This window comes from Leucoraja erinacea, unplaced genomic scaffold (assembly GCF_028641065.1).
Source record: "Leucoraja erinacea ecotype New England unplaced genomic scaffold, Leri_hhj_1 Leri_1396S, whole genome shotgun sequence".
Classification (NCBI taxonomy): Eukaryota; Metazoa; Chordata; class Chondrichthyes; order Rajiformes; family Rajidae; genus Leucoraja; species Leucoraja erinaceus.
In genome coordinates this window covers 21166-36858 of record NW_026575667.1, presented here as the reverse complement: position 1 = coordinate 36858, position 15693 = coordinate 21166, and the positions used below count along the sequence as shown (strand labels likewise).

The window sequence follows — 15693 nt, the reverse complement described above, 5'->3', positions numbered from 1 at the left end:
AACAAACAAAAATCAATATCATCCTATGTAGCTGGCGGGGTGTGGGTGTATTTTGGTAGGGTATTTTATTTAATTCACCGTTTTAATCGGATAATGTTGTATTATGAATGGTTAAGGTCTTAGTTTCATTCTTAAACTGTCACTGTATGGTTAGGTCACTGCGGTCACTGCGGGACAGGAGCGCACCAAGCACTCAAGGCCAAATTCCTTGTATGTGAATACTTTGCCAATAAACTTGTTCATTCATTCACTCCCCCTCCCTTCCCCCCTCTCTCTCTCCCCTCTCTCCCCCCTCCCCTCTCTCCCACTCACTCTCTCTCCCACACCCTCTCTCCCTCCCTCTCTCTCCTCCCCCCACCTCTCTCTCTCCCCCACCCTCTCTCTCCCCCCCACATAGACCATTGCCCCAGCTGCTCTCTTCCTGGCTGCCAAGGTTGAGGAGCAGCCACGGAAGCTGGAGCACGTGATCAAAGTGGCGCACGCCTGCCTCAACCCACAGGAACCCCCTCCCGACGTCAAGAGTGAGGTACGGTCATCCCATCCCCCTCCACTTCTATCACAACTACCCTCTGTGGTAGAGAGTTCCAGAGATTCACCACTCTCTGTGTGAAAAAAGTTCTTCTCATCTCGGTTTTAAAGGATTTCCCCCTTATCCTTAAGCTGTGACCCCCTGTCCTGGACTTCCCTAACATCGGGAACAATCTTCCCTCATCTAGCCTGTCCAACCCCTTAAGAATTTTGTAAGTTTTCTATAAGATCCCCTCTCAATCTCCTAAATTCTAGAGAGTATAAACCAAGGTCTATCCAGTCTTTCTTCATAAGACAGTCCTGACATCCCAGGAATCAGTCTGGTGAACCGTTCTCTGCACTCCCTCTATGGCAATAATGTCCTTCCTCAGATTTGGAGACCAAAACTGTACGCAATACTCCAGGTGTGGTCTCACCAAGACCCTCTACAACTGCAGTAGAACCTCCCTGCTCCTATACTCAAATCCTTTTGCAATGAAAGCTAACATACCATTCGCTTTCTTTACTGCCTGCTGCACCTGCATGCCTACCTTCAATGACTGGTGTACCATGACACCCAGGTCTCGCTGCATCTCCCCCTTTCCCAATCGGCCACCATTTAGATAATAGTCTGCTTTCCGTTTTTGCCACCAAAATGGATAACCTCACATTTATTCACATTATACTGCATCTGCCAAACATTTGCCCACTCACCCAGCCTATCCAAGTCACCTTGTAGTCTCCTAGCATCCTCCTCACAGCTAACACTGCCCCCCAGCAGCTTAGTGTCATCCGCAAACTTGGAGATATTGCCTTCAATTCCCTCATCCAGATCATTAATATATATTGTAAATAGCTGGGGTCCCAGCACTGAGCCTTGCGGTACCCCACTAGTCACTGCCTGCCATTGTGAAAAGCACCCGTTTACTCCTACTCTTTGCTTCCTGTTTGCCAGCCAGTTCTCTATCCACATCAATGCTGAACCCCCAATGCCTTGTGCTTTAAGTTTGTATACTAATCTCTTATGTGGGACCTTGTCGAAAGCCTTCTGGAAGTCCAGATACACCACATCCACTGGTTCTCCCCTATCCACGCTACTAGTTACATCCTCGAAAAATTCTATAAGATTCGTCAGACATGATTTACCTTTCGTAAATCCATGCTGACTTTGTCCAATGATTTCACCACTTTCCAAATGTGCTGCTATCCCATCTTTAATAACTGACTCTAGCAGTTTCCCCACTACCGATGTTAGACTAAATGGTCTGCAATTCCCATTTTCTCTCTCCCTTCATTTTTAAAAAGTGGGGTTACGTTTGCTACCCGCCAATCTTCAGGAACTACTCCAGAATCTAAAGAGTTTTGAAAGATTATTACTAATGCATCCACTATTTCTGGAGCTACTTCCTTAAGTACTCTGGGATGCAGCCTATCTGGCCCTGGGGATTTATCGGCCTTTAATCCATTCAATTTACCCACACCACTTCCCGGCTAACCTGGATTTCACTCAATTCCTCCAACTCCTTTGACCCGCGGTCCCCTGCTATTTCCGGCTATTTCCTGCTATTTCTGGCACATGAAAAAGTTACTTTTATAACAATCAAACAGGTCCGCATCTTAATAAACAGACAACTTACAAACGTTTCGTCGACCAGTTCAAAACTTTACTGTATCGGCCGATGGAAGTGGTAAGGAACCTCCAGTCAAGTGAACAATTACAGACACTTCACTGTCCTCATTCCACTTCCCAGAACAACAGAATTACATTGTATTATGTAATGTTTATTTGTCACATTAGCACATTCCACAAACATTAGTCATGGTCAGAGGTACAGAGAATAAAGGTTTCTACAGAATGCATCACATCAAAGGCACCTTAGAAACATAGAAAATAGGTGCAGGAGTAGGCCATTCGGCCCTTCGAGCCTGCACCGCCATTCAATATGATCATGGCTGATCATTTAACTCAGTATCCTGTACCTGCCTTCTCTCCATACCCCCTGATCCCTTTAGCCACAAGGGCCACATCTAACTCCCTCTTAAATATAGCCAATGAACTGTGTGGCCTCAACTACCTTCTGTGGCAGAGAATTCCAGAGATTCACCACTAGCTGTGTGAAAAATGTTTTCCTCATCTCGGTCCTAAAAGATTTCCCCCTTATCCTTAAACTGTGACCCCTTGTTCTGGACATCCTGACATCCCAGGAATCAGTCTGGTGAACCTTCTCTGTACTTCCTCTATGGCAAGAATGTCTTTCCTCAGATTAGGAGACCAAAACTGTACGCAATACTCCAGGTGTGGTCTCACCAAGACCCAGTACAACTGCAGTAGAACCTCCCTGCTCCTATACTCAAATCCTTTTGCTATGAACTTCTTGTCTTCTTGTCACTTCACCCCTCACAGGCATCGGACATTTGGTGCAAGGTATTTTACATATTTAAGACATCGGCCATTTGTCAATACCCCTTAGTGAGATCAATCTGGCTTCCTCTCTGCTTCCTCTCTCGTCACTTGGTAGACAAATGTTACAATTATTTATTATCTCAATACACATCAACAGTATCACACACATACACTGTTGTCTCCAGTAACCCACCTCTCCTCTCTGTGTGTCAGCTCTACCTGCAGGAGGCCCAGGACCTGGTCATTCTGGAGAGCGTCATTCTACAGACCCTCGGTGAGATCAAGCACGGCCGGGCTGTGGGGTCAGAGACTAACCTCGGGACGGTGGGGGGGGGGGGGGGAAGGTTCTGACTGTCTACCCTGTCTACACCCCTCAGAATTGCACGCACGTGTATCCCATTCTGTCCCCGTAGCTGAAGCTCTCTAACCCCAGCAGCACGGTGAACCGTCCCTGCCCCCTCTCCAAAGCCTGACACCCGCACTAATCAACAATCTATCTGTCTCTGCCTTAAATATATCCACCAGAATAGATCAGGGAGCTTGCTGCCGAGCTGGAAAGGGTTCAGAGAAGATTTACGAGGATGTTGCCGGGACTCGAGGGGCCTGAGCTACAGGGAGAGGTTAGGGCAGGGCTGGGACTCTATTCCCTGGAGCGCAGGAGGATGAGGGGTGATCTTATAGAGGTGTACAAAATCACTCACCAGAGGAATAGATCGGGTAGACGCACAGAGTCTCTTGCCCAGAGTAAGGGAATCGAGGACCAGAGGACACGGGTTCAAGGTGAAGGGGAAAAGATTTTAATAGGAATCTGAGGGGCAACATTTCCACACTGAGGGTGGTGGGTGTATGGAACGAGCTGCCGGAGGAGGTAGTTGAGGCAACGTTTAAGAGACACTTGGACAGGTACATGGATAGGACAGGTTTGGAGGGATATGGGCCAAATGCGGGCTGGTGGGACTAGTGTAGATGGGGCATGTTGGTCGGGGTGGGACTAGTCTAGATGGGGCAATGTTGGTCGGGGTGGGACTAGTGTGGGGCATGTTGGTACAGGGGGGGTGGGCAGTGTTGGGGCATGTTGGTCGGGGTGGGTGGGAACTAGTCTAGATGGGGCATGTTGGTCGGTGTGGGACTAGTGTAGATGGGGCATGTTGGTCGGGGTGGGACTAGTGTTAGTCGGGGCATGTTGGTCGGAATGGGACTAGTCTAGATGGGGCATGTTGGTCGGTGTGGGACTGGTGTAGATGGGGCATGTTGGTCGGGGTGGACAAGTTGGGCCGAAGGGCCTGTTTCTGCATTGTATAACTGTATCTCTGACTGTCTCTCTCTCTCTTTCTCCCTCTCTCCCTCTCTCTCCGTCTCTCTCTGTCTCTAACACTAACTCTGCGTCTCTGCCTAACAGGGTTCGAGATCACCATCGATCACCCTCACACGCACGTTGTAAAGTGTACCCAGCTAGTGAGAGGTAAGGAAACAAAAGGCAAGTACACAGAGGAATGGCCCTTCGGCCCAGCGCTACCCGTGCTATCCCTTACAACGGTCCCAGTCCGCAGCTTGCCCGGAAACATTTCCCACCCCGACTCTCCGTCTATGTCTCTCCGTCCCCGACCCCCCCCCCACCTCACCCACCCAATTTACAGAGGGGCGATTACCCCACAAAACCTGCGTGTACGAAGGAACTGCAGATGCTGGTTTAAACTGGAAATATTGAAGGCTCTGAGGCAAAGAGTTCAGTGATGATATAAACATGAATGCAGCACTAATCTTCATCTCTCTCCCCCCCACCACTCTCTCTCCCCGCCCACCCTCTCTCCCACCCCCCTCCTCCCCTCCTCCCTCCCTCCCTCCCCTCCTCCCTCCCCCCTCTCTCCCCCCCCCCCCCCCTCTCTCTCCCCCCCTCCCCCTCTCCCTTCCACCCCCTCTTTCCTCTCCTCCCCCTCTCCTTGTCTCTACTTGTTCTCTACAGCAAGTAAGGATCTCGCGCAAAACATTTACTTCATGGCCACGAATAGGTTTGTGCCCCCCCCCCATTTCTTCTGCGTAGCCTCCGTCGCTCCGTCCGCCCCCCCACCCCCCACCCCCCCCACCCTCGTAACCCTCGCCATGGACAGGTACAAAGTGTTGGAGTAAACCCAGCGGGTCAGGCAGCGTCTCTGGAGAGAAGGAATGGATGACGTTTTGGGTCTGAAAAAGGGTCTCGAAGGGATATGGGGAGAAGGCAGGAAGGGGTACTGATTGTGGATGATCAGCCATGATCACATTTGGATGGCGGTGCTGGCTCGAAGGGCCAAATGGCCTCTACTCCTGCACACCTATGTCTATGTTTCTATGAAATGTCACCCATTCCTTTTTCACCAGATGCTGCCTGTCCCGCTGAGTCACTACAGCTTTTTGTGCCACTATCTTTAGTATTTATCATTTAGTATTTCTCAGCTATAAACTCTCCCCTCCTCTCACCCTCACCCCTCTCTCTCTCTCTCTCTCTCCCCCCCCCCCCTCTCTCTCTCCCCCCTCTCTCCCTCTCTCTCTCCCTTTCTCTCCCTCCCTCTCTCTCCCTCCCTCCCCTCTCTCCCCCCCTCTCCCTCTCTCTCCCCCCCCTCTCTCCCCCTCTCTCTCTCCCCCCCCCCCCCTCTCCCTCTCTCCCCCCCTCCCCTCTCCCCCTAGTCTACACCTCACCACGTTCTGCCTGCAGTATCGCCCCCCGGTGGTGGCGTGCGTCTGCATCCACCTGGCGTGTAAATGGTCCAACTGGGAGATCCCTGTGTCCAACGACGGCAAGAACTGGTGGGAGTACGTGGATCCCAGCGTCACCCGGCAACTGCTGGACGGTCAGTGTCTCCCCCCCCCCCCCCAAACTCTCACAGCCCCACACTGTCACCCCGACACACGCGTACGCACACACACACACACACACACACACACTCTCTCCGTCTCTATCCCTCTCTCTCTCTCTCTCTCCGTCACTTTGTCCGTCTCTCCGTCTGTCTCTCTCGCTGTCTCTCTCTCACAGACAGACACACACTCAGTGAAGCTCCCTCTGCACCGTTCGATGGGCCGAAGGGCCTGTTTCCGCGCTGTATCTCTGAACTGAACTAAACACTGGCGTTGGTTTGTGACGCTGTTTACTCCCCCCGCCCCACTGCCCCTTCCCCCCCCGGGGGAGGGAGACTGGGGGGGGGGGTCTTGGCTTTTACAGAACTGACCCACGAGTTCCTGCAGATCCTGGAGAAGACCCCGAACCGGTTAAAGCGCATCAAGAATTGGAGGGTAGGTGGTGGTTCGCGCACACACCCCCTCTCTCCCCCCCCGCCGCCCCCCTCTCTCCCCCCCTCTCTCTCCTCGTATATTTATTCAATCTCGTAATTGTGAAAGGTAACGAGGCCCCTTGGATAGAAGCCAATGATAGCCCTTGCATAGAATCACGTTCAAGATGTATCCATCCTGAGCATTGGGTATCTTCTAAATCTTTTGGCCAAAACGTTAACTAACGGGCATTAACTGCCCAATAAGAAAATCTAAGGTTCGGCAGTGCCAAACCACCGTCTTTTTTAGATTTCTGTAAGTATTTTTTACTTAGTCTGGGATTTTTATTCTGCCATATATATGAAGAAATTTTTGAGTCAATAATATCAAAAAAAAATATTTAGAAATAAAAACTGATATCATCTGAAATAAATACAGAAGTTTAGGCAGGAGAAACATTTTAATAGCACTGATTCGGCCGATTAGAGATAAGGACATTGGTGACCATTTAGTAAACTGTTGTCTGATGTGGTCAATTAAGGGCTTTAAATAGATCCTTGTGTTTCTTGGTAATCTTAATGCCTAAATAAGTAAAACAGTCGGCAGTCAACCTAAATGGAAACTGTCCATAATTCGAAATTTGATTGTTTAATGGAAAAAGCTCACTCTTACTAAAATTTAGTTTATAACCAGATAAACGACTAAATTGATTAAGTAGTGCTACTATTGCAGGAATAGATTTCTCTGGGTTAGAGATGAATAATAACTGATCATCTGCATAGAGAGATAGCTTTTGTGTCTTATTCTCACGGACAATATCAAAAATATTGGTGGATTCCCTAAAAGCGGTGGCCAAAGGTTCCAAAGCAATATCAAACAGTAAAGGGACAGCTCTGTCTAGTACCTCGAAAGAGCCTGATAAAGGGGGATCTCTGATTATTAGTAAATACAGAAGCCTGAGATATATGATATATCAGCTTGATCCAAGAGATAAATTTTGGGCCAATCTTAAAATTTTCAAGTGTATTGAATAAGTATTCCCAATCTACTCTATCAAATGCCTTCTCAGCATCAAGTGAAATGACACATTCTGGAATATTATTTGATGCTGTACATAAAATATTCATTAATCTAACGTAAAAGTATGAGTATCGATTTTTAATAAAACCTGCCTGATCTTCAGAAATAATTTGCGGTAAAATATTTTCCAATCTCATAGCTAATATTTTTGAAAGAATTTTGGAATCTACATTTAACAGTGATATAGGTCTATATGATGTCACTTCAGTAGGGTCTTTATCTTTTTTAAGAATTAAAGAAATAGATGCTTCATAAAAGAATTGAGGTAATATATTCATTAAAAAGGCTTCTTTAAAAAACTTGCATAGCCAGTGGGACAGTAAACTCGAACAATACTTTATATATTCCACTGTAACCCCATCCAGACCGGGAGCTTTACCAGAATTCATCGAAAGGATTGCTTTCTGTATTTCTTCCTCCGTGATGGGTTCATCTAACAACAGAGACTCATTATGTGGTAAATTTGGCAAGTTCAGTTTTCTTTAAAAACTCATGTATTATATTGGAATCAGTAGGAAATTCTGATTGGTATAGGGAGGTATAAAATTCCTGAAAGGATTTGTTAATTTCATCATGGTCTACAGTCAATGTACCATCCCGTTTACTCACTTTAATAATCTGACGTTTGGCCGACACCGCTTTCAACTGATTGGCAAGTAATTTGCCAGATTTATCACCATGTATATAAAATTGACTTTTGGTTTTAAGTAGCTGATTCCCAATCGGTGATACTAATAACAAACCATGTCTCAATTGAAGTTCAACTCTATTCTTATGGAGCTCTAGACAAGGAGCTTTTGAATATTTTGTATCAATTTCTTTAATCTCATCAGCCAGTATCTCTCCCCTCTGTCCCCCTCTCCACCCGCTCCCATCTCCCCGCCCCGACTCATCGTACACCCCCCTCTCTTCCCCCGCTCTCACTGTCTATAACGCCCCCCCCCTCTCCCCACGTCCTTCCTGCCCCCGCCCGCCCACTCACATCGAACAACCCCGACTTACACCCTCCCCTCCTGCCCCCATTGCCTGTAATAATTATTCTCTTTCCCCCCCCTCTCTCTCTCTCTCCCCAGGCATGCCAAGCCTCTAAGAAGCCACGCTTGGATGGCGTCGAGTTGGAGGAGGGTCCCGGCCTGGGCTCGGGGGGGCTGCCCCCCCAACCTTGCTCTCGACAGCCCCCCACCCTCGGGGGGACGGTCTCGTGGAGGAGGGGGAGGGAGAAGGGAGGGGAGGGGGGGGGGGGAGGGGGGCAGGGGCAGGGGGGCGGGAAGGGGGTCCCTCTGCGAGTGACGCTCAGCCAGTACAGGGTGAAGCGGGGGGGCGATGGTCTCCCCTGGCAGAGACCCCCGCGGACGGGGGGAGAGAAGAGGCGCAGATCTTCAGAGGAGGGGGGGGGAGAGGAGGAGGGGGGGGGGGGTAGGAAGGGGGAGAGGAGGGAAAGAGGGGGGGGGGGAGTCACAGACACAAAACACCACAGGACACCACTGTACGAAGAGAGGGGAGAGGGGAGGGCAGGCGTAAATCCTCCCTCCCCCTCCCTCTCCCCCTCCTCCCTCCCCCCTCCCTCCCCTCTCCCCGCCGCCCCTCTCTACCCCCGAGACCAACGGCCACAGTCACTACAAAGACGCCTTTGAGATGCTCGAGTCGCTGCTCAGCGCGCAGGGCGTGCCCAGGGGGGGCGGTGGGGGGCGCAGGGGGAGGGGGCAGCCGCCCCCCCTCCCCGCCCGACCCACCACCCCCCCCTCCCCCCACTCCCCGAGTGAGCCCGGAGAGAGAGGGAGATGTGGCGAGGGGTAGGAGGAGATAAAGAGGGGTAGAAGGGTTCTAGGGGGAGAGAGATAGAGGAGAGGAGAGAGAAAGGAGGATGGTTGTGGGAGAGGGGGTCTCAGTGGGGGGAGAGAGAGAGAGGAGCAGGAGAGAGAGGGGGAGAGGGGGGGAGAGAGAGGGAGGGAGAGGGAGGGAGAGAAAGAGAGGGGGGGAGAGAGGTGGAGGGGGGGGGGGGGGGGGGGAGGGAGTGGGAGGGAGGGAAGGAGGGAGAGGGGGGGAGTGAAGAGTGTGGGAACAAAAAGAGAGTGGTGGGGGGAGAGAGGGAATGCCCCATCTACAGGGAGACCCCGACCAACATGCCCCATCTACAGGGTGAGTGACATGGGGCAGACACGATCTCTTCAACATGGGACAGTACAGTCACAGAGTGATACAGTGTGGAAACAGGCTCTCCCTTCTGCCCAACTTGCCCCACCAACATGCCCCATCTACACTAGTCCCACCCCGACCAACATGCCCCATCTACACTACATCTACGTCGTCCCACCCCGACCAACATGCCCCATCTACACTAGTCCCACCCCGACCAACATGCCCCATCTACACTAGTCCCGCCCCGAACAACATGCCCCATCTAATCTAGTCCCACCCCGACCAACACGACCCATCTACACTAGTCCCACCCCGAACAATATGCCCCATCTACACAAGTCCCACCTGCTGCCCGCGTTTGGCCCATATCCCTCCAAACCTGTCCTATCCATGTACCTGCCCAAGTGTTGGGATAGTCCCAGCCTCAACTACCTCCTCCGGCAGCTCGTTCCATACACCCACCCCCTCCACGGTGTGGAAAGGTTGCCCCTCAGATTCCTATTAAATCTTTCCCCCTTCACCTTGAACCCGTGTCCTCTGGTCCTCGATTCCCCTACTCTGGGCAAGAGACTGTGCGTCTACCGGATCTATTCCTCTCGTGATTTTACACACCTCCATCAGATCACCCTTATCCTGCTGTGCTCCTAGGAATAGAGGCTCAGCCTGCCCCAACCTCTCCCTGTAGCTCAGATGAATTGTGGGATAGAATGGAGTGATAGAGGGGCAGAATGATCTACTAGTACAGAGAGAGGGGCAGAGCGGTCAGGGGAGAGACTGCTTGCGTGTAAATACAGAGAGAATATATTTTCTAGTTACTGCTTTATTTAAACGTTAGCTCCTAATGTGATTGTGATTGTGGACATATCCTAGACTGTGAATCCTCTCCCCCCTCTCCTCCCCCTCCTCTCTCTCCCCATCCCCTCTCTCCCTCTCCCTCTCTCTCTCCCGCTCCCTCTCTCTCTTCCTCCCCCTCCCCTCTCTCCTCCTCCCCTCTCTCCTCGTCCCCCCTCCCTTCCCTCTCCTTCCCCTCTCCCCTCCCCCCACCCTCTCCTCTCCCCCTCCCTCCCCCCCCCCCCCCCTCCCTCTCTCCCCCCCCCCCCCTCTCGCCCCCTCCCTCTCTGCCCCCTCCCTCCCTCCCCCCCCTATCTCCCACCTCTCTCTCCCCCTCTCTCTCCTCCCCCCTCTCTCTCTCTCTCGCTCTCTCTCTGTCCAGCAAAGAGAGAGAGAGAGAGAGAGAAAGAGATGGGAGAGAGAGAGGGGGGAGATAGAGAGAGCGCGGGAGAGAGAGAGAGAGAGAGGGGGGGCTGTAATCATGTACATACATTTTGGTATGGCCTGTATAAAATGTCTCAGGTTTTGCTCGTTTTTGTAGGGGGGGGAGAGGGGGGTTGAGGGGATGGGGGGGAGGGGGAGGGTTGTATGGCGAGTTTTTTTCACACCACTGTACTTTGTTATCAGAAAATTATATATATTGTAAAAGCACTGAATGTAAACGTGTGTCGCTCACTCTTTGCTGCCTCCCCCCCTTATTCTTAAACTGTGTGTGTGGACTCCCCCCCCCCCCCCCCCCCCCAACATGGGGAACACGCTTCCTGCCTCTAGCGGGTCCAATCTCTCTATCTATATCTATCTATCATATCTAATACTAGACCAAGGGGATCACGTTGGGTCCCATCACCTCAACGCACGGTTGTGAGGGCGGGGGCTGCTGGGCTGCGTCACACACACACACTAACACCCCCCCCCCCCCCACACGGGGGGGGGGGGGTGAGAGTGGGAGAGGGGGGAGTGGAGGTGGAGAGAGAGGAGAGGAGAGAGAGGAGGGGGAGAGTGTAGAGGGGGAGGGAGTGTAGAGGGAGGGAGAGGGAAAGGAGGGGACACAGAGGAGGAGGGGTAGGTGGGTAGAGGGAGAGGGAAGGAGAGGGTAGTAGGAGGGGTAGAGGGAGGGGGGGGGGTTAGAGTAGCGAGCAGGAGGCAGGAGGGTAGAGGGGGGAGGGGGGGAGGGTGTGGAGGGGTAGTAGAGAGGGGGTAGAGGGAGGGTGTAGAGAGGGGGTAGAGGGAGGGTGTAGAGAGGGAGCAGGAGTAGAGAGGGAAGGGATAGAGGGGGAGGGGGTAGAGGCAGCAAGTACCCAGGTCGTAGAGCAGCAGCCTCCCCACCAGGTGCCGGGCGGTGAACGCGAGCGAGGCTGCGGGCGGGCGTGGACGCAGACATTTTTAGAGGTTGGGCCGAAGCTCGAGCAGACTTTGTTTTCAGCGGTCGGGCTCTGGGCGCTGCGGGAGCAGAGACGAGTGCTGCTCGATTATCGGGCAGTGGTTATGGTATCTATTATTCACTGCACATCTCGTATGTGTATGTGATGAATAGACTTGACGAAGTGGCTCAACACTAATACGCTCTCGTGCCCAGCACTCCCGCAGCGCCCAGCCCCACCCACAGCCCAACGGTTCAAAAATAATAATAATAATAATATATTTTATTGTCATTGCACATAAGCGCAACGAGATTTGGTATGCAGCTTCCATCCGGTCATAACTTAAATAACTAATAAAATTTAGATTTAGATACCCCGAGAAACATGGATTGTAAAAAGAACAGTAAAATAGTCAAATCAGTTCAAACAGACTAAAGTGCAGATGTGTCTGTGCGACGTGACCATCCGAGGGAGACAGTCCAGGGGGGATGGGGGGCACTCAGCAGGGCCAGTTCAGAGCCACTATAGCTCTGGGAATGAAGCTGTTCCTGAGTCTGGAGGTTCGGGCGTAGAAGGCCTTGTAAAGTCTGCCGGAGGGAAGTAGTTCGAACAGTCCGTTACAAGGGTGTGAGGGGTCTTTATGGATGCTGACGGCCTTCCTGAGGCACCGTGTGTGGTAGATGCCCTCCAAGGCTGGTAGCTGTGTCCCAATAATCTTCTGCGCTCTGTGGACGACGTGCTGAAGAGCTCTCCTCTCCGTGCAGCTGAGATGCCACACAGAGATGCCATACGCTAATATGCTCTCTTGTCAGCAGCTGTTGGGGCAGACCAGTCTTTTTTAATGTTCTCAGGTAGAACAATCGTTGCTGTGCCTTCTTGACCAGCGCAGCGGTGTTGGTGGACCATGTGAGGTCCTCTGAAATGTGAGTGCCCAGAAACTTAAAGCTGGACACTCTCTCCACACTGTCCCCGTAGATGGAGATTGGGGCGTACTCTCCATTATGTGACCTCCTGAAGTCAAGGATTCTGCTCGAGCTTCGGCTCGGCTTCTAGAACATGGCGGTCAAAGGCGGCCGTTATCGACGGGGCTCTGGATTGAAGCCGCTGAAGATTTCTGGTTGACGCTCTGCCTGCTCCCTTCCTCATCTCCCCCCACTCCTCTACTTCTTCCCGCCCTCCTCTTTCCCTGCCTGAAGCCTGGAGCCGCCATCGGGGTCATACGGTAACCAGCGCTCCTCTGTGCTGACCCCCTCCCCTCCCCTCCCCTCCCTCTCTTTCCCCTCTTCTTCCTCAACTACCCTTCCTCTCTCCTCCTCCCCCTCTCTCCCTCCCTCACTCTCCCTTCACTCCTCCTCCTCTCCCTCTCTTTCCCCTGTTCTTCCTCTCCTCTCTCAACTCCCCTCATTCCCCCTCACTCATTTTACTCTCCTCAAGTCCTCTCTCCCTCTCCTTCCTTCTCTCCCTCCCCTTCTCTCCTCCTCCTCTTTCTCCCGCCCCCTCTCCCCTCTGGACCAAGGGCGGCCGCGGGGAGGGGAGAGTGACGGGGGAGGAAGCCAATGGGAGCGCGGGGAGGAGATGGGGAGGGGCGGGATCAACCCCACGGGCGGCCAATCGGGGAGGGGAGAGTGACGGGGGAGGGGGCCAATGGGAGGGCGGGGCCAGCGGCGACGACCGGATAGAGAGAAGGCTGGAGATTGAGGAGGGAGAGAGAGGTGAGGGGGGGGGGGGGGGGGGGGGGGGAGAGATAGAAGGAGGGAGAGAGAGGGAGGGAGAGAGAGAGGTGAGGGGGGGAGAGAGATAGAAGGAGGGAGGAGAGAGAAGGGAGAGGAGAGAGAAGAGGAGGGGAGGGGGGGGGGAGGGGAGGGGAGAGAGAGATAGAAGGAGGGAGAGAGAGAAGGAGAGAGGGGGGGAGAGGGAGAGAAGGAGGGAGAGGGGGGGGAGTGAGAGAGAGAAGGAGAGGGAGGGAGGGAGAGAGTGGGGGAGAGAGAAGTAGGGAGAGGGAGGGTGATGCCATTCCTTTCATTCAGCTGTCTAATCCTTTCTTCCTCCCTCCCCTCACTCTCTCCCTTCCCTCTCTCTCCCTCCTCCCTCACTTCCCCCTTCTCCTCCCCCCTCTCTATCCCCCTCTCCCTCTCTCTCCCCCCCCGCCCTCTCCACCCCAGGCCGCTGCGTGTGTTGGTGCCGGGGGTCGATGTCTTGCCCCCGTGTCCAGCTGACCCCCGTCCTCTCGTTGCTGGGGGGCCTGGTCAGCCTGTCCACGCTGCTGGCGTCCACCCTCAACCCGAGCTGGCGTTCGCAGCGCCTGGCGTCCGGCGGCCGCACCCAGGCCAACCTGACCGTGACGGACGGGCTGTGGGAGCGCTGCGTGCGCGCGGAGTCGGGCTCGGGCTCGGGCTCGGACCGCTGCATCTACCGCGACGTCCAGTGGTACCGGACCGTCGACCAACTGGACATCCGCCTCCTCCAGCTGGGGCTGCCGCTGTCGCTCGGTGTGGGGACGATCGCTCTCTTCTTGACCGCGTTGGGAGTCTGTCAGACCGCCTGCACGTCCAGTACTCCGGGCTCCGGTATCACCCACTGCTCCGTTAACTCCGCTGGCTGCTTCCTCATCTCCGGAGTCCTCTACCTCCTCTCCTGCGCCCTCTGCCTTTCCCCCACCCTCTACCTCCTCTTCCACACTCGACGGCTCAACCAGAGATTCGGCCCCGACTGGACTAGTGGTATCGGGGTGCTGCTGGCCCTGGGGTCAGCGGCCGGTCTGCTGGGCTGCGCTGGGCTCCAGACGCTGTGGTACTGCCTGTGCCGGGGGTCAGGGGGGGACGGGCAGCTGTGGCAGCCACTGCTGGGGCCGCAAGGGACCCCCCCATCTACCTGGGTCCCCCCCTCTCCTGCTCCAATACCTCCCGACGATCCAGGCTCTCCACCCTGGAGATCGACATTCCCATCATCAGGCATCAGGCTTGCTAGTGGGGGAGAGAGGGGGGGAGGAGAGAGAGGAGGGGGGAGATGATCCAGACTGTCCACCCTGGATCGACATTCCCGTCATCAGGCTTGCTAGTGGGGGAGAGAGGGGAGGGTGGGGGGGAGAGGAGGGGGAGAGAGGAGGAGGGGGGTTGAGAGAGAGGGAAATGGAGAGGGAGGGAGGGGGGGTGAGATGGAGGGAGGGGAGGGAGAGAGGGTAGTGGGGGGGAGAAAGAGGGAGAGAGAGAGAGGGAAGGGCGAGAGGGGACGAGAGGATGAGGTTTACAGATGACAGCGCAGACTCGATGGGCTGAAGGGCCTGTTTCCGTGCTGTATCTCTAAACGAAACCTACACATACCCCCTCCGGCAGCTCATTCCATACACTCACCACCCTCTGTGTGAAAAAAGTTGCCCTTCAGGTTCCTATTAAATCTTTCCCCCTTCACCTTGAACCCGTGTCCTCTGGTCCTCGATTCCCCTTCTCTGGGCAAGAGACTCTGTGTGTCTGTCTACCCGAATCTATTCCCCTGGTGATTTTGTACAGTGTTTAAATCTACCCCCCTGTCTCACCCCCTGCTTGCAGACCCACTTGGGATGGGGGGGGGGGGGGGGGGTTAAGTGCCAATGTTTTACCTGACTGACAATGCTTGGAGTTAGGGGAGGGGATGTCAGTGTGTCTACGCTAGAGATGTGAATATTCCTTACACTGTTGACATTGATGTACCCTAGTCCCACAAGATGTGAGAAGCTTGCAAATAAAACACTAATTGAAGGACTGGTGTGTCTGTCTATGTTTTCTCTGGGGGGGACCCCCCCCCACCCCCCCTCCCATTCCAACCCCCCTTTTTTCCCCTCTCCCATGGATATGGAGGCCGGGACGAGACCCTCCCCTTCCTCTCTCCCCCCTGCTTGAAGTGGGATGAAACTGCAATTTTTAGCGCTGGAGTCAATTTTAAGGTGATCGGCTTTCTAAAGCCGGGAAACGCCGAAAGAGGGGGGACGGAAGAGGAAGTAAGGTGACAGGTAAGGAAAGGAAAGTTGTTTAATTTTATGTAATAAAAAGTGTTTTCTTAAGAATGCCTTTTCAAACGGCGATTTTATGTTCACATTTTAAGTTGCGAAACGGCGATTTAGTCCCCATACCAACCGGCATGCCGATATGGGGGTAT

The 15693-nt window shown here is 53.5% G+C and overlaps 2 protein-coding genes across 2 annotated transcripts; both read left to right on the top strand.

Annotated features, from left to right (window-relative positions):
* Window positions 1-397: 397 nt before the first annotated feature.
* Window positions 398-12661, top strand: LOC129715778 (cyclin-T1-like; the record flags this gene model as incomplete). The annotated part of the gene is made up of 8 exons (XM_055665630.1): window positions 398-526; window positions 3125-3185; window positions 4311-4373; window positions 4875-4920; window positions 5573-5736; window positions 6105-6175; window positions 8305-8455; window positions 12585-12661. Coding segments are annotated over 8 exons (762 nt in total), but the record flags the coding sequence as incomplete, so codon positions are not given.
* Window positions 12662-13220: 559 nt separating this feature from the next.
* Window positions 13221-15544, top strand: cldn12 (claudin 12). The gene is given in 4 exon segments (XM_055665629.1): window positions 13221-13274; window positions 13725-14424; window positions 14426-14638; window positions 15463-15544. Coding segments are annotated over 3 exon segments (966 nt in total). The 5' UTR covers window positions 13221-13274; window positions 13725-13753.
* Window positions 15545-15693: the final 149 nt, after the last annotated feature.